General features: G+C 54.2%; 2 protein-coding genes across 3 annotated transcripts in view; one reads left to right on the top strand and one right to left on the bottom strand.

The window, feature by feature from the left end:
• Nucleotides 1-4,416, bottom strand: part of AP2A1 (adaptor related protein complex 2 subunit alpha 1) — a 30,917-nt gene extending 26,501 nt beyond the window's left edge. Inside the window, exon 1 of one of the 2 annotated variants that reach the window (XM_049620771.1) lies at nt 4,183-4,416. In XM_049620771.1, coding sequence (XP_049476728.1) covers nt 4,183-4,249 — 67 coding nt within the window. In that variant the 5' untranslated portion in view covers nt 4,250-4,416. The remainder of the gene's footprint in view (nt 1-4,182) is intronic. The other variant, XM_049620773.1, reaches the window with a different exon arrangement.
• A 4,297-nt stretch (nt 4,417-8,713) lies between these two features.
• TSKS (testis specific serine kinase substrate) lies at nt 8,714-22,374 on the top strand. The gene is made up of 10 exons (XM_049622298.1): nt 8,714-8,972; nt 9,334-9,559; nt 17,384-17,479; nt 17,687-17,835; nt 18,234-18,722; nt 19,221-19,415; nt 19,849-20,022; nt 20,722-20,857; nt 21,936-22,060; nt 22,194-22,374. Exons 1-10 carry the CDS (start codon nt 8,803-8,805, stop codon nt 22,348-22,350), a joined length of 1,917 nt encoding a protein of 638 aa, XP_049478255.1. The 5' UTR covers nt 8,714-8,802; the 3' UTR covers nt 22,351-22,374.
• Nucleotides 22,375-24,171: the final 1,797 nt, after the last annotated feature.

The raw sequence follows: 24,171 nt of genomic DNA on the forward strand, positions 1-24,171 counted from the left end.
GCACTGTGAAACCCAGCACCACTCCCCCTTTTTTTAATCACTCACTCGCAAACTCTCCTCAGGCCTAGTGGTAGCTGGGGCCCTAGAGGGAGGGCAGCCCCAGCCTGGGCCCGGGAAGCTCCCAGGCAGATTAAGTGACTGGGAGGCAGATCCCCGCTCCAGAGAGCACAGGACGAAGCCCTCAGGCCAGGCCCAGCCCGAACCTTTCCCCTTCTTATCAGCAGAATTTGCCCTTCCTTGCCCTCCTTCTCAAAGCCTGCCTTTCATCTCCTTCTAGAGCCTTCCCCCTGAACTCCACTCTGCCCTTCAGATTCTCCAGCAGGATGGCTCAACACTCCTCTCCCTCCTCCACCTGATCGGCTCTGGGCCCTGGCTCATCCACATCCCTCAGGCCTTCGGCTCCCTCACTCCTGCTTGAAACCCTCCCCAGTGTTCTCAGGACAGACACCAACTTGGCCTCTGCCCACCTGCCCAATCAGATCCCATCCCGTCCCTCTGTGCATCAGCCACACAGGCCTTAGCTCAGTCTCACTTGGGCCCCAGGACCTTTGCACTGTTGTCCCTCTGCCTCCCCAGCTCTTCTCTGCCTCCCTTGGCCTGGCTAACTATGCCACATTGTCTGAGCACTGCAATCAGACAGAGCTTTCACTCTCGACATGGTGGCCCTCTCTCTCTCACGGACTTAGGACAGCTACACGTTTTTTCCACTTAAAAAAAAAAAAAATTGAGGGGCGCCTGGGTGGCTCAGTCAGTTGGGCGTCTGACTTCGGTTCAGGTCATGATCTCACAGCTGGTGAGTTCGAGCCCCACGTCAGGCTCTGTGCTGACAGCTCAGAGCCTGGAGCCTGCTTTGGATTCCGTTTCCCTCTCTCTCTGCCCTCCCCCCCTCACATTCTGTCTCTGTCTCTTAAAAATAAATAAGCATTAAAAAAGAGTTTTAAAAATTGAGATACAATTCACCCAACCATAAAGTGGGCAAGCCAGTGGTCTCTGGTATATCCACAGTCTTGTGCAACAATCACCAAGATCTATTTCCAGAACGTTTTCATCACCTGGTCTGGACACCTCAGACAAACGAAATCATACATGTGGCCTTCTGTGTCTGGCTTCTTTCACTTAGAATGAGGTTTTCAAGGGGCGCCTGAGTGGCTCAGTCGGTTAAGCATCCAACTTCGTCTCAGGTCATGATCTCGCGGTTCGGGAGTTCGAGCCTTGCATCGAGCTCTGCGCTGGCAGCTCAGAGCCTGGAGCCTGCTTTGGATTCTCTGTCTCCCTCTCTCTGCCCCTCCCCTGCTCACTCTCTCTCTCTCTCTCTCTCTCAAAAATAAATGAATAAACATTAAAGAAAATAATAAAATAAGTAAATTAAAAAAAAAGAACTTAGAACGAGGTTTTCAAGGTTCATCCATGTGGTAGCGTGCGTCCTTTTTGATGGCTTAGTAATATTCCATGGCACGGGGTACCACATTTTGTATATACATGCATCTGACGATGGACATTTGGGTTGTCTTGTTTCCGCTCCTGGGCTACGGTGACTAGCCCTACTATGAACATCTATATACATGTGTTTGTGAGAAGGACTGCCACCATTTTCATGCAGTACCTGTCTCCTTCATGGGACTGGGAGATTCACAAGGGACACAGACCAATCTGTCCTACTCACCACTGTGTCCCCAGCGCCCTTGGTAAGGTTTGAAACACACCAGCCATTCAACAGTTACTTGACGAGACGACGAAGGACCAGAGGAATCCCCGATTCTCTAGCCCCAACCCATCTGGCTCAATTCCCTCCACTGCCCCCGAGGCAGAGTCTCCCCCTTCTGGGGTCCTGCAGCGACACCGACCTGTTTTCTCTTTCCTTCCCCACCTCCATCATCCAGTCCCTCTGCAAATCCTCCAAAACGTGTCCCCAGACCAACCACTTGTCACCCCGGGTCAAGCCAACACCATCTCTCACCCGGATGCCGGCAGCAGCCCCTAATCATCTCCCGGCTTCCGCCGCCACCTCGAGTCTCTTCTCTTCACAGAGGCAGAGGAATTATTTTAAAACATCAAGCAGCTCGCATCCCTCCTGCCTCTAAACCTTCCTGCCGCTCTCGTTTCATTCAGAGAAAGGCCAAAGCGCTCTCGGAGGCCCACGAAGCCGTCCACAATCCGTGGCTGCCCTCATCTCCCGCCCTCTCCCCCTTCGGCTCTTACCTGAACACACGCTAAGCACGCTGCAACCCCAGGACCTTTGAACACACCATTCCTCTGCCTGGACCCCCCTCTTGCCTCCAAAATCTGCAGGGCTTGTGCCCTCGCTTCACTCAAAAGTCTACTCACGTGCACCTCCAAGCCCCATCTCAATCCCGGCTCCTCCTCCCAGTCACCCTCTGACCTGGAATCATTTACTGTAGTTCTGTGTTTATTCTCCATCTCCCTCACGGCATGGGGGCTCCCAAGCCGGGGACTCTTGCTCACTGTTGGAGCCCAGTCCCAGGCAGTGTCAAAAGGGGGTAACGAAAAATGATCTGTCAAACGAATGAATGAGTGAAGGCAAGGTGCTGTCATCGGCGGGGCTTGCAGACAAAACTGAGCCTTAGAGAGGTTAAACGAGTCGCCGAGGGTCACATCCGTGACCGGCATCAGAGGCCACACACACCTACTCCTAGCACCCTCCTCCACCTAATCCACAACCCCTCCTCACTCACCTCTTTCCGTAACAACTATTAACATCTCTTCTCCACCTGACACCCAACAGCCTCCAGCCCTCTCGTTCGTTCACCTCGGACACGCCAGATCCTTTCACACCTCCTCAGTTCTACAGTAATCACAGAGGCCGCTCTTCAGACCCACCGAAGTGACAAAAACAACAGCCAAGACCGCCCAGTGCCTGGAATGTGCAAAAGGCCTCACTCACACACATTATAGCAACCACCTCGTCAGGAAGGTGCAATCAGCAGCCCCTGCTGACAGATGAGGAAATCAAGAGGTGAAGTCCCCCGTTCAAGGTCACATGGCCAGGGAGTGACAGCGCTCGAACTCAGACCCGGGTCTGGCTGACCCCAGAGCCCGTGCAGATACAGCCTCGGAAGCTCTTGGCAGCTCTCACACCAACACCCACTCCCAGGAGTTGGGAGCTGACTTGGCGCCAGGCCTCTCGTCGTCACGACGATCCTTCCTGCTGGTGATCACTGTCCCCATATTGAGGTGGTCAGACGGGAGAGGGTTGTAGATTCAGGAGTGCCCTGCTCCCTGACCCTTGACCTCTCTCTGGAACCAGGCTTCCTCCAACACTTAGCTTTCCAGATCTCCTCCCCGCAAATTCCCAAGGCTCCCTGGGCCCTTCTTTGAGCTCTGGGCTCTCTCGGTTCTGACACATCCTCCAAGCCCCCACTTTATAATGTCCTCTTCTTTCCAGGCCCCCAGCTTCCTGTCTCAGGTTCTCCCAACACCCTCCACCTGCAGCACCTCTCCTCTGTGTTCCTAGATCCCTCTTTTCCCCTTAGTAACCCTTCTAGTCTCCTCACCACTGCCCTCCATGTCTACTAAGCCATCCTCCATCCTGGAGCTCCCCTATCCCTCACCAGGGTCCCACTATGGTCCCCCACCTTCCCATCTCTCCTCCCCAACCCTCTGGGACGTTGTATTACTCTCAGGCCCTCTCTATGCACTAGCCAGGAACCTCAGTGACCTACCTAGCCCCTTCCCCTCTATGACACCCCCTCATCCAGGCCCTCAAAGTCCGGCACCATTATGCTTCCTGTGTTTCACGTCCTCCAGGTCCCCTCTGGCCTTCTCCCACTCTATCGCCGCCCAGGGGACCCCCCCCCCAACTCGTGCACCTCCTTCTCTTTCTATCGACCTCAGGGATTTCTCTAAGCCCGTAGCTAATAGGTTCCCCAAGCCTTTCTATCATTCCCAGGGAACACCTCTAGGGTCCCCAGCCCTGGGACCTTACTAGCCTCCTCTCCTCTAAGACCCTCCCGGACGCCTCTAGTCACTCCGTGTCGTCACCTCAAGAGGCACTCTATGACACCCTAAGTCTCTCCATTCCCCCCACCCTAAAGTTCCCCCCGGGGCCTCTCTATTCTCCCCCTCTACGACGCAAAGGCTTCTACGCCCGGGCCCCTCTGTAACCCCCGAGTCCCTCAATTCCACGCTCCCCCTCCCTCCAGTGTCCCCTGGCCGCGCTCTCACAGTTCCGGATGTCGGAGATGAACACCGCGAGCCCCCGCATCCCATCGCCCTTGGAGACGGCCGGCATGATGGCGGTGGTGTCGGCTCCAGGCCTGGCCGGGCAGGGCACAGCGCAGCGGGGGCTGGCAGGCGGGGACCGGGAGGAAAGGACCCCAAGCAGCGCCGAAGAGCCTAGCCGGCCGGGGGGGAGGGCGGGCGGGCTGGCTGGCGGGCGGGCTGGCAGGCCGCGGCTCCGCCTCCGGCCCCTCCCCTCGCGCCCGTCGTCCTGAGCTATCAGTCTCCCATTGGCCTGGATTACTGCCGCTCAGACTCGGGCTCACACCTCGCTCCCTCTCTCATTGGCCGCTGGACAAAGGCACGCTGCTACGATTGGCTCGGCGGCCCGCTATTTCCGTTCGCAGGAAGGGGGGGATGAAGAGGCGTTGCCCAAGAGACGGGCGGAGTTCGGTTGCGTGCTATGGGACCTGCCCCTCCGAGCGGCCGGGTCCGATGCTGATTGGATCCGGCGAAGGGAGGGATTGATTAGAAGGAAGGCGGGGGAGTGTGCCTGGGAGGCGGGACTGGCGTTGACTATGTCCAATGAGCAGGTAGATCGCCCACGCAGGCGTCGCGGATTCGCCAGGCCTGTCCTATTCCCGCCCCCGACTGGGCGGCTGTGGGGGCGGGAGAAATGCGTTGATAGGTAGAGAAGGAAAGTGAATGGGGGTTGTCACTCAGCTGGACTAGGATAGGTGGAGGGCCGCCTGCAATTCCCTGCTGCAGAGAAGTGGTTGGGAGGGGCAAGCAACTGTGAGGTGTTTACTGCGCAAGCGTTCCCGATTCCCTTTCTCCCTCCTCTCTTCCACCCCCGACTCTTTAAATCTTCTTCCAGGAAGTCTTCCCCTCCCCCTCCCTTGTCTAGCGGCCTAGATGTCGAAACCAAATTTCTCAGAACGGGGGAAATACGAATTCAAGTCTAGTCCTGTTAGGCATACGTTAAATCTGACGTCCAGAGAGGTTGAGGGACTTGCCCAAGGTCACACAGCTCAGAAGAGTAGAGCGGGGATTTAAACTATATTTTGTCTTTTAACCACTTTCCCATATACAATGCCTTTTTTTTTTTCAACCATAATGCCATTCTACACATTGTGAATCTCTCCACCAAACTTGGAGCTCCTCTAGCACTGAAGACCGCTGGTTCAAAGGAAGGAATAGATGAATCTCCTTAGTTTAGCCCAACCACCACCCCTTGGCACCCAAGCCCCTCTTTGATTGACTTTGATTTTGGGGAAGGACTACAATTCTCTGGGCTATTGAGAAATTTGGGGTAAAGGGAACTGAGAGAGTCCATTTCTGTCACCTCCAGGAACTAAACTCCACAACACTTGTCTAATCTCAGAAGTCTGGTATTCTTGGAATGAGCCTTGAGGGAGTGTCCTGGATCCTGTGAACTTCCACTCTGAACCCCCAGGGGATAGGGACCGGGACAAGAGCTGGCCAGGCTGCAGCGTTTCACAGATTGGTCCATCTGGGTTTCCAGGAATGGGGCTTGGGAAAATCATTCTGGATTCTAGGAGGAAGGACGTGCTGAGCTGTCTTAGTGACCAGGAAAGTCCATTCCCAGTATGGGTTGGGGGTGCTATTTGCCCCTAAAGAACAGAGAGTAGAGGACCAATTAGGGGCGGCGCCTGGGTGGCTCAGTTGGTTAAGCCTCTGACTCTTGGTTAACCCCGCATAGGGCTCCATGCCGACAGTGCGGAGCCTGGTTGAGATTCTCTCTCTCTCTCTGCTCCTTCCTTGCTCTCTCTCTCTCTCTCTCTCGCTCTCTCTCAAAAATAAACTTAAAAAACAACCACAATGAACAACTAATAGGAAAGTGAGTTGGAAAAAGTCATTTTTATGGAAAGATACATTAAGCGTTGCAAGGACTGAAGGAGCCCTGAAGGAGTGGGTTAAGCATTGGATTCTTGATTTTGGCTGAGGTCATGACCTCACGACCCATGACCTTCATGGGTTCGAGTCCTGCCTGCCTCCATCTCTGCACCAACAGGGCTGAGCCTGCTTGGAATTCTCTTTCTCCCTTTCTCTGCCCCTCCCCCGCTCTCAAAATAAATTAACAAACTCAAAAAAGAGGAAACACTCTCTCCCGGAGAACATCTTTAAAAATACATCTTCGTGACAGGATTCGAACTTGTCCTCTTTTTGGACAAGAGAAACACGGAGAGTCCCAAGAACAGGAAAAGTGTGTCTAAGGGTGCCTTCCCTGCCTCAACTCTCCACCTCACTTTCACCCAACCACCTTCCACCCTTTGCCCAGGGCCACCTGAGGCCAGATGGAGTTAACTCTGGGCTCAGTATGGGGGGGGGAGAATGTCCTGAAATTAGGTCCTGATATAGATAGGTGGGAGAACTCAGTCCTCCCTCCACACATACCCTATCCTAGAGCTCATGAAGTAACCAAAACTTAATTTTCAAGACTGGCCCTAAAGCAAAGGCATTCTGGATTCTAATAGGGAGTCAGACCGAGAAGGCTGATTTAACTTTCTGGAAAACCTGGGATTGTTTGATCCTGTGTGGGGGCAGTCCTGGACCCCCCCCCATCACAGGAACTCATGACCCCTGTTGAATTAGAGCGGTACTTATAAATAGAAATACAGTGGGAGCCACATATATAATTTTCAACTGACTCGAGCTACATTTTTTAGTTAAAAAAGTGAAATTAATTTTAGTAATATATTGTATTGGGGGTGCCTGGGTGGCTCAGTCGGTTAAGCTTCCGACGTCGGCTCAGGTCATGATCTCGCGGTTCGTGAGTTCAAGCCCCGCGTCGGGCTCTGTGCTGATGGCTCAGAGCCTGGAGCCTGTTTCAGATTCTGTGTCTCCCTCTCTCTCTGACCCTTCCCCGTTCATGCTCTGTCTCTCTCTGTCTCAAAAATAAATAAACGTTAAAAAAAATTAAATAATATATTGTATTGAAGCCAACATACCCGAATACTATCATTTGAACATATTTACCGTTCTAATTTTCCTAAATCTTTGCTTTTGTTTTGAGACAGGGAGCACATGTGCAAGTGGGAAAGGGGCAGAGGAAGAGAGAGAGAGAGAGGATCCCAAGCAGGCTCCAGGCTCAGCACGGAGCCCAACTCCAGACTTGATCCCACAACCCTAGGATCATGACCCGAGCCAAAATCAAGAGTCGGATGCTCAACCAACTGAGCCACCGAGGAGCCTCTAATTTTCCTGAGTCTTTGAAATCCTGTGTTTTCTACTTAGAGCACACATTGATTGAGACTCACCACATTACAGGCACTCAGTAGCTAAAAGTCATTGATTGTGCCTGTGAACTTGGAATTATAGAATTAAGGAAGGAAGGAAGGAAGGAAGGAAGGAAGGAAAGGGAAAGGGAGGGGAGGGGAAAGAAGGGGAGGGGAAAGGGAGGGGAGGAGAGGAGAGGAGAGGGAAGGGAAGGGTAGGGAAGGGAAGGGAAGAATTATAGGGCTGGTTTGAACAAGACAATTATGGGGCTCCGGGGCTCAAGAACTAACCCACTGTTAGGTTTTAAGACCAGACTTTGAACAAGTCCACATTTGGGGGTCTAATGAGCTTTGGGCAGACCTATTCATTAAGAAGAAACCCCAGGAGTAGCCCAAGTATCTCATGGATTGAACCAGCAATAGCTCCTAAGACTTTGGCCTCTGCAAACCAACTCTTGATTTTCTCCAGAAAAACTGGACTCATCCTCGGTCTTCCCATTTGGGCAAAGGGCCCTCCATCAATCACTTGGGCACTCTTGCCAGAACCCCGTCCCTCCCCCTCACGCCAAGGGCGGAGCACATCTGAAGTCAGCCACCTCCGTCGGTCACCATGCAGGCTACTGTCACCCTCATCATCCCTTACCTGGAAACTTGCAGTGACGTACCTTATGACTGTCCCCGCTTCCATCCTGGCCACCCACAGTCCACCCCCCACACACCAGGGCACTTCTTTCAACAATTATCAGCTGTGTCCTTCCCCAGCATAAAGGCTTCAGCCACACTGGCCTCCCCTTGGCCATTCCGACCCTCCAGACCCGTTCCTACGCTCCACCTCTACCCCCAGCGTCCCCCAACCATATTCTTGTTTCTTTGTCTGTTCCCTGCCTGCCCCGGCGCAGCCCCCCCCCCCCCAGAATCTTGGATCCCCCAGCAGCGGGACACAAGCAGAGGGACCCAGACCCCAGAGTACCCCACGAATCCAGGGTATTGCGTGAAGAATCAAGTGTGCATGGGGGTGGGGGGGAGGGTGGCGGGCAGGGGCCGGATGCACCCACAGTCTCAGGGGAAGGGAAGCTGAACCTCTCCCGAGGACCAGTGGGCCCATCCATTGTAAGTTCTGGACTAGAATGGAGAAATCTATCGTGGTTCTAATGGAAGGAACATATCTGGTAGAACCAGAAGTGTTCAGGGAGACCCCCTGGGGGAACACACTGGCCAGTGCCTTCTCCTACCCCTATGCACCCCCCCCCCCTTACTGGGGCCCAGTGGTTGGGTCCTTTATGAGGCAGGACTGGGAGGACAGGGACTTTGAGGGTCAGCGGTCAGAGTAGGTGGAGAGTCTCAGAGGAAGGAGTCCCCGGGGGCAGGGCCCCCCCCCCCCCACGCCATGGCGAGCGTGGTGGTCAAGACAATCTGGCAATCCAAAGAGATCCATGAGGCCGGGGACCCCCCAGCGGGGGTCGAGAGCCACTCCCAGCTGGTCCCCGAGGCTCCTGGGGGGGTGAGCACCCCGGCCAAGGGGATCACGAAGAAAAAGAAGGCCGTGTCGTTCCACGGGTGGGTTTGTCGCACGCACCCTGTCGGGGACGGTCCTAGCGCCCGGCACTGCCTCCAACAGAGCACGAGTGCCACTGTGGGTGCTGGAGGAAGGGGAGGGGGAGACGAGGAGGGGGCAACCGAGGGCCAGGCCAGACGGTGGTGGCAGCAGAGGGAGGTAGAGAGGAAGAGGGTCGTGGGGATGGAGCGAGGGAGGGTGGAAGGAGGGAGGAGAAAGCAGGCAGCAGAGAGGGAGGAGGACGAAGAAAGTGGACGATAAGGTTGCAGTCAGAGAGGGCAGGCGGCGTGGAGACAGGGAGGCAGGAGGCACCGGACCCACTGGGGCTGTATCTCGAGCCCCCTGCCCGTTTCTCCTGCACAGGGTGGAGCCTCGGATGTCCCACAAGCCAATGCACTGGTGCCTGAACCTCAAGAGGTCCTCCGCCTGCACCAATGTGTCACTGCTCAACCTGGCCGCGATGGAGCCCACTGACTCCTCAGGGACAGACTCAACCACAGAGGACAGTGGCCCTCTTGCACTGCCGGTGCCCCCTGCCTCCCCCACCCTACCCTGGGCTTCGGATGACCCAGACATCTCGGAAATACTGGTGAGGGGCCCTGGCTGGGGAAGGCTAGGGTCTTCGCCCTGGTGGTAGACAAATACTGAGGAGGGGGGGCGGGGGGCTCTTCTTGACTTGGAGGAAGAAAGTGCTGGTCGTCCTCCAGGCCCAGAGGAACCGCCTCCTCCTCCCCTAACCAGGAAGCCAGCCCTGAATCAGTCCCCATCCTGGGTGAATGATGCCTGTTGCCTAGGGAATTGGTCTCCTTAGTTCGTTCACTCGCTTCCAAACGTTCTGGGTGAGGCTGGAGTCCCAGGTAGGAGTTAGGCCAGGTTTCTGAACTCGGGGAACCCCCGGTCTGGTGGAGCTGGCAGAGACAGACTGCGGTGATAACTCTCGAACCAGGCTGGGAATATCAGAGAATGCTTCCTGGAGGAGGCGGCTGTTGCAAGCGGGCTTTGATGGTTGAGTAGGAGTTCTCGGAGGGGATCGGAGGGGGCAAAACCGAGAGGTGAGCGAGATCTAGGGGGGATTTAGAGAATTCCTGACTAGAGCATAGAGTGCTACAGTTTGATCTTTTCTTTTTCTTTTTAAAAGTGTTTATTCATTTACTTATTAAATGCTTATTTATTTCTTTTGAGAGAGAGAGAGGAGGAGGAGGGCAGAGAAAGGGAGGGAGAGAATCCCAAGCAGGCTCTGCATCGTCAGCATGGACCCTGATGCGGGGCTTGAACTCACGGACCACGAGATCATGACCTGAGCCAAAGTCAGGAGTCGGACCCTCAACCAACGGAGCTCACCGAGTCGCTCCTACAGTTTGATCCTTTAACGTCCCTGCCACCCTCCACCCCGGCCAGGCTTCCTCCGGGCCAGGCCCTGAACTGGGCTTGATACGGACTCTGAGAATTACACGAATGACAACCACGGTCATAATGTTGCTCACAAGACTCACTAGCATTTCCTAAGCGCCTTCTATGTTCTGAGAGCCTCAGTTTCCTCATCTGTAAAACTGGAAATGCAGGAGTTTGCTCTTTCAACACATAGGTCTTGAACGCCTATGATGCGCCAGGCGCTGGTGTAGGAGCAGCAAAGGGACAGCCAGACAGCGTTCTGGATGCAGCCATGCCCGCTTCACGAGGTGGTCATGACAAAGAGGTGGAGCCCGTTCTGTAAAACGTGCAGCACGGCTGCGGGCTCAGAATCAGTGTTGCTTGTTGTTATTTATCCCCATTTCACAGAGGAAGATATTGAGGCCTCAGAAAGGGTAAATAGGCCACGCCGCTTATAAGTAGTGGAGACGGTCTCAGGAGTTGGTGGGGGAGGGGGGGCGCGCCCTGCATCGATGGGGACAGTAGAGGTCACTGTGGGAGCCCTGAAGAGGGTGGCCTTGGCCCAGTCGGCCATGGTCAGGGGAGGCTTTCCAGAAAAGGCAACACAGAAGCTGGATCTTGAAGATAAGGAAGGTGTTCCCCAAGCAGAAGACAGAGAACGGTGTTCTAGCTGACTGGAACAGCAGGTGCAAAAGGACAGGGAGAGGGGGTTAGGTCTCTGGGGCTGGAGTGTGGGGGGTGAGAGGGACGAGGCTGGAGTGGAGAGGGCAGAGGCCACGCAGGCTGAGAACTGTGGGCGTGCTCCTGAGGGCAATGGGGAGCCATTGAAGGTTCCTGGGTAGGGGAGAGGAGCAGCTCAGGAGTTCTGAATCCATTCCCATGTACTGAGCACCTACTATGTGCCAGGCACTGTGTCACATCCCCGTGGTGGGGAATCTCGTTTTCTTCTCTTAGAAGTTCTGTCAGGGAACTGGTATAACTACCGGTTTAAAGATGAGGGGCGCCCCGGGGGGCTCAGTCGGTTGAGCGTCTGACTTCGGCTCAGGTCACGATCTCGCGGTTCGCGGGTTCGAGCCCCACGTCGGGCTCTGTGCTGACGGCTCGGAGCCTGGAGCCTGCTTCGGATTCTGTGTCCCTCTCTCGCTGTGTCCCTCCCTCGCTCATGCTCTGTCTCTCTTTCTCTCAAGAATAAAGAAAACATTAAACAAAATTTAAAAAAAAAATTCTTTTAAAGATGGAAACACAAGTAACTGAGGAACAGAGAGGTGGAGTGACCTGAGCAAAGTAGGAGAGCCTGTAAGAGACAGGGCCAGGATTAGGTGGTGTGAATGCAAAGGTCCCTTCTTTCCCTGGATGACTCCTCTGCACCTGGTGTGGGGATGTCTGGAAGGCGGAGGCTGGAGGCAGGGAGGCCAGACAGGAGGCTGGGCGAGGGCCCGGGATGGAAGGGTCAGATGGAAAGAAGGGAACAGGGCAGAGAGAGTCCTGGTGGGACGGGTGGCCCCGGAGACATCTCCCCCAGCCAGAGCAGTGTCCTCCCTCTCGGAGCATCTGCAGAGGCCTGCCTCCCACCAGAAGTGTTTCTGAGTCACATCCCGTCCCCGGGGGATTGTGACAGCCGGGAAAGAGCCCTGCTGAGAGCAAGGCCTGAAGCAGCCATGGGCTGCGGTGGGGCTGCGCGGATGCATCAGCCTCCCAGGAGTTTGAGGTTCCTTCTCTGTGAGATGGAAACAGTAATGACAGCCAACATCCAGGGGCACAGGCGGGAGCGGTAGGGCGGGGACAGCAAGAGCCCATCCTGGCATTCAGCACCTGAGCTACGACAGGAGAGAAAGCTGGAGACAGGCAGAGGGGAGGTGGCGGAAACCCAGAGAGAAGGAGACAGAGGCCAGAGTGGGGGGAGGGAAACTTGGTGGGGGGGGCACAGAGATCCAGAGGTGGGCGACAGAGGCCACAGAGACTGGGGGACAGATATTTGGGGCAGGGGGAGAGCAGGGACCAGGAGAGAGGGAGACAGAGACCCAGAGAGAGGAAGGAAGAGAACTGGGTGCCTGGGGCCCCCTGCTGAGATGACAAGTCCCAGACCCGACAGAGAACAGCAGGAGAACACGAAGCAGAAGCTTTGGGCTCCTGTCTTAAGCGAGGACACCATTACGAGGCCAGGAAAGGAACAGAGATGGTGGTATTGCTTTCTGAGAAGGTCGGTGAAGCAACGCAAAGATGGACAGGGCAGAATTCCTGGGGGTTACGTGAGGTCTTGGTGCTAAGCCCTTCCTGGTACTTCCCGCCCTGTTGTCATTATTTTCAACGATGGTGACACTAGTCATTGAGCTTGCCTTACTGACCTTACCACCTTGGCCATCCTTCCTCATTGCCATCTGAGCAAGGTAGCATCATTCCTGGTTTATGGCAAAGGAAGAAAAGCAGGCTCAGAGTGGGGGGGGTTGATGGCCAAGGTGCAGCCTATGGGTGGCCAAGGAGGGATTTGTCCCCATCTCTGGCTCTCCCCTCACCATCAGGCCGTTCGCGTCTCAGCCAAGGGCGACAGGCGCTGTCTTCACCACCCCCAGATCTGCTCTCAGTGAAGCTAAGACTCACCCCCAGGGACCCAAATGGCCCCTTCTCAAAGAAGTGTTGACCACAGGCCAGCCTGCGCCCCTCCCACCGGCCCTGGGAAGGTAGCTATTAACCTTACCTCCATGTGACAGGTGGGGTAAGAGTCCCCTCCCCGAGGTCGTACAACTATTAAGTGGGAGAACGGAGTAGACCCCAGCACCTACTTTCCTTATTTTCCAGAACAGCTACAGGAAACCCAAGACCTTCTGGGTCTTCGGTTTAAAAAATAATCACTTTGGGGGCACCTGAGTGGTTCAGTCGGTTAAGCGTCCAACTCTCGATTTCGGCTCAGGTTGTGATATGGCGGCTCGTGAGATTGAGCCCCGCATCAGGCTCTGTGCTGACAGTGCACAGCCAGCTTGGGATTCTCTCTCGTGCTCTCTGTCTGTCCCTCCCCAGCTAGCGCTCTCTCTCTCTCTCAAAATAAATAAAAATTAAAAAAATAATCAGGGGCGCCCGGGTGGCTCACTTGGTTAAGCATCCAACTTCGGCTCAGGTCATGATCTCACAGTTTGTGAGTTCAAGCCCTGCATCGGGCTCTCCGCTGTCAGCATAGAGCCCGCTTCAGATCTTCTGTCCCCCCCTCCCTCTGCCCCTCCCCTGCTCGCTCTCTCTAAAAAATAAACAATTAAAAAATTTTGTTTAATGTTTTATTTATTTTTGAGAGACAGAGAGAGGGTATGAGTGGAGAGGGGCAGAGAGAGAGAGAGAGGCTCAGAATCCGAAGCAGGCCCCAGGCTCTGAGCTGTCGGCACAGAGCCCGACGCAGGGCTCGAACTCGTGAACCACCACAAAGTCAGATGTTTAACCAGTTGAGCCCCCCAGGCACCAAAGTCGGACATTTGACCAATTGAGCCCCCCAGGCGCCCCCCAAAATAAGTAATTTTTAAAAATCACTTTGTGTATTGGTTAGCTACTGCTGTGAAACAAATTATCCCCAAGCTTAGAACAACCAGCCTGGAGTGGCTTAGCTGGGTGGTTCTGGCTCAGGGTTTCTCATAAGGTTGGAGTCAAAATGTCAGTAGGGGCTGCAGCCATCCGAAGGACTGACCAGGACTGGAGTTTGCACATCCACATTCATAAGGCTCTTGGCTGGAGGTTCATTTCCTTGTCCCATGGGCCTCCCCACAAGGGGCTGCTTGTGACACGGCAGTGACTCCCCAGAGCAAGCAAGGGCAAGCAGGAAGCCAAGGTTCCTTTTGTGAACTAGTCTCTTAAATCACACACCATCACTTCTGCCTTATTCTACTAGCGACGAGGGTCACTAAGTCCAGCTGACACTCAAGTGAGGCAGGTAAGTCTCCTCATTTAGAGAAGTGTCAAAGAACTTATGGGCATACAGTAAAGCCTTGGATGGCGAGTAGCTTGTTCTGGGTGTGATCCACAAGACGAGCGAACGTTTCTAATACATTTCATACTTGATAAATGTGCTGTCTTGCAATACGAGTAGTACGTGCCATCGAATGGCACGTGATCACAACTGAGCCAACGGTTCTTGAAATTCACTTTGATATACGGGCGCTTTGGATTACAAGCAGGTCTCCCTGCGCGAATTATGCTCGCAAACCAAGGTTTTACTGTATTTAAAAAAAATTTTTTTTCTGACATTTATTTATTTTTGAGAGACCGAGCACAAGTGGGGGGAGGGAAAGAGAGAGAAGTCGGGGAGGGGCAGAGAGCCGAAGCGGGCTCCAGGTTCTGAGCTGTCAGCGACACAGCCCAATGCGGGGCTCGAACTCGTGAACTGGGAGATCATGACCTGAGCGGGAAGCTGGACGCTTAACCGACTGAGCCACAATCTCTTTACTTCTTATGGGTCTATGCAGATGTCCTAGTTCTTCATACCCTCCCTCCTCCTCCTCCTCCTCCCTCCTCTTGCTCCTCTGTCTCTGTCTTCTTCATCTTCTTCAGACTTTAAAGTAACCTCTACACCCGTCTACACCGCACGCGGGGCTCAAACTCAAAACCCCGAGATCCAGACTCACACTCCACTGACTGCACCAGCCAAGTGCCCCTCTGATAACGACTTCTACTCTCCATTCTCCTGAGGTCACTGAGGTCAGAAAGCATATTTTGTATGATTCGCTTCTTTTGCATTTATTGAGACTTGTTTTCTGACTCAATACAGGGTCCATCCCGGACCCGAGGTAGAATGTCTCATGGGCACTTGAGAAGAATGTGTATTCTGCTCTTGCCGGGTGGAGGGCTGTCTGTCAGACGTCTGTTAGGTCTGGCTGGTTTATAGTGGTTTTCCGGTCTTCTGTCTCCTTGTTGATTTCTCTCCGGTTGTGCTGTCCGTTACTCAAAGTGTGATACTGAGGCTGAAGTCCCCAACCATTGTTGTTGAATTGTCAATTTCTCGCTTCAATTCTGTCAGGTTTTGTTTCACACAGTTTAAACTCTTTTTAATGTTTTATTGAGAGAGAGAGAGAGAGAGAGTACAAACGGAGGAGGGGCAGAGAGAGAGAGGGAGACACAGAATCCGAGGCAGACTCCAGGCTCTGAGCTGTCAAGCACAGAACCCGACGCAGGGCTCAAACTCATGAACCATGAGATCCTGACCTGAGCCGAAGTCGGACGCTTAACCGACTGAGTCACCCAGGCGTCCCTTCTTTCATGCATTTTAAAGCTCTGTTTGGTGCATATATATTTATAATGGTTACACCTTCTCAAGGACTTGACTCTTACAGGTTTGGGCAGTTTTTTTCATTGTTTTTATGGAGGGGTGGAATTTTGGAGATCCATCATTTTGCTTATGTCACCTTAATACAATATTTCTTTTTTCTTTTATTTTTTTATTTTGAGAGAGAGAGAGAGAGAGAGATCAGGGGAGAGGGGCAGAGGGAGAGAGAGAAAGAGAGAGAATCTTGGACAGGTTCCACGCTGAATGTGGAGCCTGATGAAAGCTCCTGGGGCCATGACCTGAGCCGAAATCACACCCCTGGGGCCATGACCTGAGCCGAAATCAAGAGTCAGACACAACCGACTGAGTCACCCAGGTGCCCCAATACGATATTTCTCATCACACCTCTTCTCCAGAGCAATCATGCAAGGAACGTGGTGTTGTCCTTTTCTTACGATAGAGGAAATTTGTTCTCCCTTTTCTCTTTGCGTACTAGTCCAGCAACTGTGAAGGACACCAAAGTAACTGGCTTAGGCAAGATACTTTATTTCTCTCTCACATAATAATCTCAACAAGCGTAGCAGGCCTGCTCTTCAAATGAAGTGCGTTACAGGCTCCGTGTTCTGGAGGTTCAGCTATAGAGTCGCAAGTGTGGCTGCCAGTAACAAAAAGACACAAAATAGCACAGGCTAAACACGATGGAAGATGTTCTCTCTCACATGTACATCACGGTCAGTGGTTCGAATTTGAGTACAGCGGCTCCACAGTACTGAGGACTCAGCCTTCTCTATCTTGTTGTGTCCTGCAACTGGTGGTCAAGATGTTTGCTCTGGCTTTAGCCACCAACTTTGAACTCCAGCCAGCAAGAAGAGAGAAAGGGGGATGTTTTCCCTCTCTTCCTTTAAGAAAGGCATGACTTAGAAAATGCTTACCTTATTGCTACTCACATCCCATTGGCTGAAACTTTGTGGTGTGGCCACACCTACCTGCAAGGGAGCCTGGGAAATGTAGTCTTTGCCTGGACAGTCGTGCGCCGGGCTAAGTCGTCTAAAAATGTGGAAGAGCAGACAGTGGATCCTGCCACCTGCGTCCCTCTTGGGCCACAGTTTGCTTCGCATGAGTCCTAAAGCATTTTCTGGTGATATAAGGTGGCGATGATCAGAGGCTATGTGGTGTCATGGTTTAAAACAAAGGCTCTGGGTTTAAAATCTGACAAGGCCATCTCACGCGCTGTGTAGCTGGGAATTCAAGGGGGGATTGTATCTCTAAGCCTCATTTTCCTCACTTGCAGATTGGGCCAAAAAGCCTCAAAAGGTGTGGCTTAGAGGACTGAGAAGGAAGTGTGTGTGTGTGTGTGTGGCATGGTGCTTAGTGAGCACTTATATCTGGAAAGTGGATTATCTTAAAATTTTTTTCCAGTGCCTGGAGAGAAAAATACAGCATGTGTTTTAATAGTTCATCTTATTTATGTCTGTGGACCCCAAGGGCATTTCTCTCAAGGTTCAATTGAGACCATCCATCTCCCATGGATCTGAGTTCTCCCCTGACCCCCCCCCCCCCCTCCCTTCCGGATCCCACTTCTTTTCCTTCCCATTCACCAAGCAGAAAATGAGCCCACCCTCTGGTTTCATGGAACAGGAGTACCAAGAATCAAAGAGGTACAGCCCCGGCCCAAGGTCACACAGCCATTGCAGGGCAAAATTGAGGTGCAAACCCAGCCTCCTCTCTGTTCTAGACCTTTTTCTTGGGGTTGGGGTTCGCTCCCACACACCCACTGACCTGCCTTCTCCCATTCTTCCCCAGAGTGGGGTCAACAGTGGATTGGTCCGTGCCAAAGACTCCATCACCAGCTTGAAGGAAAAGACCACCAGGGTTAACCAGCATGTGCAGACGCTGCAGGTGTGGGGACTCCCCCCCCCCCCAATACCTCCTCTTCCTCCACGGCCAAGTTCCTCTCCTAGAGCTCTCCTCCAACTCAGTGCCCCCACAGCCCTGCTTGGGAAGGTTGAGGCTGGGAAGGGAAAGGGTCCTTCCCAGACCCAGCCTCTCCTCCCCATGGGGTATCCTCGTGGCCCTGGCTAACCTCTCTTCCCTTCCGGGCTCCAGAGTGAGTGTTCTGTGCTGAGCGAGAATCTAGAGAGAAGGCGGCAAGAGGCGGAAGAACTAGAAGGCTACTGCAGTCAACTCAAGGTGAGCCGCAGCCGAGCAAGAGAAGGGTGGGGAGAAGGGAGCGGAAGTAGGAAGAAGGTGGAAACGTGAGGGGGAATGGAGTCACGGACAGGAGATGGGTGGAGAAAACTAGCCCTTGGAGCGGGGGGAGGGGGGCGGGGGTGGGGGTTGAGGAAGACGGTCAGACGCACGAGGTACTTGAAGCAGACTTCAGGTGGGGCTTCCTGCCCAGCCACCCCCGCCCCTTCAACGTTCACGTTCAAGCTCCTCCATGCGTACTCGCGTTCGGGTCTTGGAGAGGGACTCGTGTCCGACTCTGAGCAGGAATGCCTGTCCGGCCCCCATTTCTCACTCATTTCCCAGCACCATGTTGGAAAAGCTTCACTTGTTCTGACAGGAGGGGCTGGAATTTGGCCCCACGGAGAACCGGAGTGGGGGTGGAGGGCTGGAGGGGGACGTGGAGGCAAGCATTCGGAGGTTAAAGCGAGTGGGATTTCAGACGGGCCAGTCCTCCTCGGCAACAGCAATGGAGAGTCCATCTAGACTCGAAACGGGGCTTCCCACTCTTCTCTTCCCCATCCACTTACTTTCCAATCTCGGGGAGTCATTGGGCAGACTGGCGGGTGGAGGTGGTCGTGGGAGGCGAGCGGCCGGACGGTGTCACCCCGCCTTCCTTCCCCGCCCAGGAGAAGCTGCGTTATCTCCAGCAGCAGCTCCAGAACGAGACACCGCGGAGGCAGGAGGCCGAGCTGCAGGAGCTGCAGCAGAAGCTGGAGGCTGGCCTCTCTCGGCAGGGCCTGGGCCCCCCCGCCCAGCCCCCTGGCTCCTCTGGCCCTCCGGGGAGCCCCAACGAACCCCCACGACCGCGCAGCATGGCCTCAGGCGGTTGGGGAATGGGGCCGCGGGCGGGGGAGGGCCCCGTCGTGAGCGAGCAGGAGTTGCAGAAGGTCTCTGCCGGCCTTGAGGAGCTGAGGCAAGTGGGAAGGGTGCGAGGGTGTGAAACCTCGAGGACCTGACTTGGGGGGGGCCCGGGGGTGGAGCCTCGAAGATCAGAGCGGGACGAGGGCCTATGCGATGGAGCTCCAGGAGCCCAGGAGGGAGGGTGTTGGGGATGGTGAGCTGGAAAGGCCGGACTTCAAAGAGCTGAGTTTTGAGTATAGGGTTGGCGGAAGGGAGGTCCGCGTCTGGTGAAACTAGGGTGGGCGGGTTTGGGTAGGGGACAGGTCCTCCGGGGGCTCCAACTTCAGGGTCGCAGCGTCTGGAGGAGCTGGCATGGGGCTGGGGGGTGGGGGCAGTACAAGGGAAGGGCCAGGACCCCCGACAAGGGGACAGGGACGTGAGAGGATTGCAAGAAATGGGCAGGACAGGAGAATTTGGGAGCTGGGTGGGTCCAGAGCCATGGGCAGGGAGGGGGCGTTGGAGACCTGTCCGAAACTCAGCCCTGACCGGTTCCTTACCTCTGCCTCTCCAGGAGGGAGGTGTCCTCGCTGACTGCCCGGTGGCATCAGGAGGAGGGGGCGGTACAGGAGGCCCTGCGGCTGCTCGGGGGCCTGGGCGGCAGGCTCGACGGCTTCCTGGGCCAGTGGGAGCGGGCGCAGCGTGAGCAGGCGCAGACCGCGCGGGGCCTACAGGAGCTGCGGGGCCGGGCGGATGAGCTGTGCACCTTGTAAGAACCCGGGCGAGCGCGCGGCCAGGGAATAGGGGGCGGGGCCTTGAAGGTCAGGGATGGACCCATCAGCTGGGGCCTAGAGGTCGAGCCCCTAGCCTGGCACGTGGAAGCTCTAATTAGAAAGAGGGGGTGGCTTGCTATAGATAATAAGGATTGAGGGGCGGCGCCAATTAGAGAAGCGCTGTGTTCCATGCCTTAAAAGGATAAGGGGAGGAGCCAAGTAGGAACAGGGAAAGCCAATTGGAGAACAGCGAGGGGCATTTCAGAACTTAAGACACAAAGGAAAGGCCAATCAGAGCGCAGAGGGGCGGGGCAGGGCCGGAGTATCGCAGACTAGATGCAAACGGAGGGGCTGCGCTAATGGGTGAAGTGCGAAGGGGACTTAACCGTTGGAGAGGCTACCTTGCAGCACTGGTTACCCTCACCTCAGGGTGGAGCGATCTGCAGTGTCTGTGGCTTCCCTGAGGAGCGAACTGGAGGGGCTGGGCCCAATGAAACCTATTCTGGAGGAGCTGGGGCGGCAATTTCGGAGCTCTCGAAGAGGGTCTGACCTCTCCATGACCCTGGATCGGCCGCCCCAAGGTTCCTGTGCCCGCTGTGCCAGGTAAGGGGATGGGGCCTGGCGGGGCCTGGTGCATTCTGGGTCACGTTGAGGGCAGACCATTGAAGGAGATGGGGCACTGGCCAAGACTCTGGCAGGGGGTGGAGTGGATAGGGAGGAGTTCACGGTGGGAGAGTATCCCCATGCGTTTTAGGACAGGCTAGTCCTTGTGCGTGATGGGAGCCAGATTTCTCCCCTTCCCACAAGATGAAGTCAGTGTCTCGTGGAACACAAGATATGATACATTTTGAGCATCCTGGATTTCCAGTGCATTGTGAGGAGGTTGGGATGTGGTACTTGGTGGGAGGCCAGGTTTCTCTGCGTCGTGAGAAAGGTTGAGACCTTGATGCATTGGAGAACGGAGGGACACCAGGGTTGGTCCGCAATAGGAAGTGGGGGACTCCCAATTCGGGTTCAAGTTTAACTAGTGTATGATGGGAAATGTGGGTTTTTTTCATGAACTAAGGGCCGTCTGCTACCCTTTGGGAGTGGGCACCCCCCAGGGCACTGTGGGAATTACCCACACTGTGGAAATCAAAAGATACCTGATGCACTGTAGGTTGGCCCCAGTGCACGGTGGGAAGGGTGCGGGGGTGCATAGCGGAAGCGCCATCTGAGTGGGGGCCGGGCAGGTGGCTATGGGGCATCTGGGAGTGGAGTTGGTATTAGGCTTCTTACACCCGGTGACTGCCCCTCCCTCAGCCAGGGGCAGCAGCTGTCCACAGAGTCCCTGCAGCAGCTACTGGAGCGAGCACTGACCCCCCTCGTGGACGAGGTGAAGCAGAGGGGCCTGGCTCCCGCCTGCCCCAGCTGCCAGAGGCTACACAAGAAGATTCTGGTACCAGGGACCACAGGCCATCATGCCCCACTTTTCGGTCAGGGGGGCGGGAGGGGAGCCCCGGACACAAGGATACTGTTGATGTGTGGCAGGATGGGAAGCACTAAACACCATTCGTGGCAGGTGTTGGGGGAACACGTGGATCTGATGCATCGGGGTGGGGAGGAGAGGCAAGCAGTCTGGTGGGTGGTAAGTCACAGGTCAGTCATTATGGGACCCGGGCTGATGGACTTGGGCCCGAGGCAGTGGATGACTCATTGGATCTGATGCACGGGGGGACACAGGAGACAGACGCTCGTCTACGGCTTCATGGAATACAAGCCTGATTTTCTGTAGACCTTAAGAGACGCAATATGGGATCATTGAGGTCAGACAGGGGACCCAGTGAATACAAGTCACAGTAAGCTAGTGCATTATGGGAAATGGAACTACAGCTCGTCACGCGGTATTGCACCACCGGCCCCAGCCTATTAGCTGATGGAACTTGAGGCCTGTGTACATCCTGAAACATACATATCTAATGTATTATGGGATACTGGCCTAATGTATGATGGGACACAAGTTGCAGTGGGTGAGACGACACTGATGTGGCAGGACTATAGGACTAATACATGAGAGGACACGGGGCCTGGGACGTTGTGGAATGTAGGGAACCAGAGGACTGAGGATTATTATTTTAACTGAGATGCTGGTCTAATAGAGATGCGGGGTCTTACGAATTAGGGGATGTAGTTCACCAATGATGGGATCCTGGGACCTGGACACATATCAAATGCACGATGGTTCATGGGCATTAGGGGACAACATGTTAGATGCTGGTTGCGTGCTTGCTGGGACCCAGAAGGGCAGTACGTTAGGGGACAGACAGTGGGACAGCCACAGGTTCAGCACATGATGGGATATGGAAAGCCCACTGTGGGATGCCGGGGTCAGTCTCAGGTCCGAGGCATGATGGGAAACCCTGGGGGAGGAACGTGGGCCCCATGGGCCCCATGACCCTTGCCCGCCGCGATCCAGCTCCCCCTCCACCCCCAGCCCAGTCTGGCAAGCCCAGCCGCGCCTACGCTCCTCTCCCCAGGAGCTGGAGCGCCAGGCCTTGGCCAAACACGTCAGGGCAGAGGCCCTAAGCTCCACCCTTCGGCTGGCCCAAGACGAAGCCTTGCGGGCCAAGAACCTGCTGCTGACCGACAAGATGAAGCCGGAGTGAGGAAGGAGGCTGAGGGCGTGGGAGGAGGGTGAGGTCTTGGGGAAAGGGCCTGAGTCACCCTCTTCTTCCACTCTAGCCCCCTGGCATCTGGCCTCATCAGCACCAGCCCCCCACTCTCTGTTATTACAGGGAGAAGGTGGCCACTCTGGACTACGTACACCTGAAGATGTGCTCCCTCCACGATCAACTCAGCAACCTGCCACTTGAGGGGTCCACAGGGACGACGGGGGGAGGAAGCGGTGGGGGAGCTCCCCCAAAACGTGGGGGCCCAGCCCCTGAACAATAAATGGCCTCTCATGCTGGCATGAAATCTCTCTCCTTTTTGGCACCACAGGAGGGCTGGTAAATCCCACACACACCGCGCACGAGCCTCTCCCCGTGACTCGATCCTCAGCCAATGGGGTTTCCAGAGAGCTGATGATGATGGCACAGTTCTTTGGAAAGGAAATGGGGGGTAGAAATAAGGACCTGTGGTACAGTGTGGGACCGTCGATCCAAACCTTTTTAGAGTGGTTTTTAAAAAATTATAGGATATATGTATATAACATATAAGATCGAGAGTCACATGCTGTACTGACTCAGCCAGCCAGGAGCCCCTACAGTGATTTTTTTTTTTAACTAGACCATTATATCGTCTACCACTGTGTAAAAAAATTACCCCTCCCCAAACGTAGCTGCTTAAAAGAATAAACTTATTGGTGGGAGGGAGGGGAGGGTGGGTGATGGGTATTGAGGAGGGCACCTTTTGGGATGAGCCCTGGGTGTTGTATGGAAACCAATTTGACAATAAATTTCATATATTAAAAAATAAATAAATAAATAAAATGAAAAAAAATAAAGTCTTCTCAAAAAAAAAAAAAAAAAAAGAATAAACGTATTGTCTCACACAATTTCTGAGGGTCAGGAACCTAGGAGTGGCATAGCTGGATGGTTGTGGTTCAGGGTCCCCATGAGGTGGCCTCGTTTGGAGGCCTCGGTTCCTTGTTGCCTGTCAGCGGGGGGGGGGGGGGGGGGGGGGGCGGTGGGGGGGCCGGGCTCAGTTTCTCACGACGGCTACCTGTCCCTAGAGCAAGCAGTCTAAGAACAAGCAGGAAGCTACAGGGCCTTTGATGACCTCGTCTCTGAAGTTGCAAACTGTCATTTTCCCTTTTTATATTCATTAGAGTTGAGTCACCGAGTCCAGATCATACTCAAGGATCATGTCAAAGGATTTGCAGACATATTTTTTTAAAGATTTCATTTTAGGGGCGTCTGGGTGGCTCAATCAGTTAAGCATCCAACTTCGGCTCAGGTCATGATCTCACGGTTTGCGGGTTCAAGCTCCACGTCGGGCTCTGTGCTGATGGCTCAGAGCTTGGAGCCTGTTTCGGGTTCTGTGTGCGTCTCTCTCTCTGCCCCTCTCCCACTCATGCTCTGTCTCTGTCTCTCAAAAATAAACATTAAAAAAAAAAAAGATTTCAGGGCACCTGGGTAGCTCAGTCGGTTAAGTGTCCGACTTTGACTCAGGTCATGATCTTGCAGTTCATGAGTTCGAGCCCCACATAGGGCTCTGTGCTGACAGCTCAGAGCCTGGAGCCTGCTTCAGATTCTGTGTCTCCCTCTCTTACCCTCCCCTGCTTGCACTCTGTCTCTCTCTCTCTTTCTGTCTCTTCCTGTTTCTCTCTCTCAATAATAAATTATAAACATTAAAGTTTTTAAAAAATATTTCATTTTATTTTTTTTTAAGTAATTTCTACGCGCAACAGGGGGCTCAAGCTCACAACCCTGAGATCAAGAGTCACACGCTCCCCTGACGGAACCCGCCAGGCGCTCCTGTAGATGTATTCTGGAGACCATGTCAATTTGTGGACATATTTTAAACCACCATAGTAATCCCATTTTTAAACCTTTAATTGAAGGATAATATAAACAGGAAAGTTCGCAAATTAAAAGTGTATGACAAATTATCATAAAATGGACCTGTGTTTCCAATCACAACCAAGATAAGCTGAACCTGACTAGCACCCACTGAAGCCCCCATCATGTCCCCTCCCAATCACTACCCTTTCTGCACACCCAACATTCATCTCCTATTCTTCTAACACTGCAATAACGTAAGGAAAGAAGT

This window comes from Panthera uncia (assembly GCF_023721935.1).
Source record: "Panthera uncia isolate 11264 chromosome E2 unlocalized genomic scaffold, Puncia_PCG_1.0 HiC_scaffold_19, whole genome shotgun sequence".
In the NCBI taxonomy this organism is placed as follows: Eukaryota; Metazoa; Chordata; class Mammalia; order Carnivora; family Felidae; genus Panthera; species Panthera uncia.

Excerpts from the sequence above, each read along its gene's own strand:
- TSKS (XM_049622298.1), top strand. The coding sequence starts at position 8,803 with ATGGCGAGCGTGGTGGTCAAGACAATCTGGCAATCCAAAGAGATCCAT. Across the intron at positions 8,973-9,333 it reads AAGGCCGTGTCGTTCCACGG|GGTGGAGCCTCGGATGTCCC; the intron begins GTGGGTTTGTCG and ends TCTCCTGCACAG. Across the intron at positions 19,416-19,848 it reads GCGGATGAGCTGTGCACCTT|GGTGGAGCGATCTGCAGTGT; the intron begins GTAAGAACCCGG and ends CCCTCACCTCAG.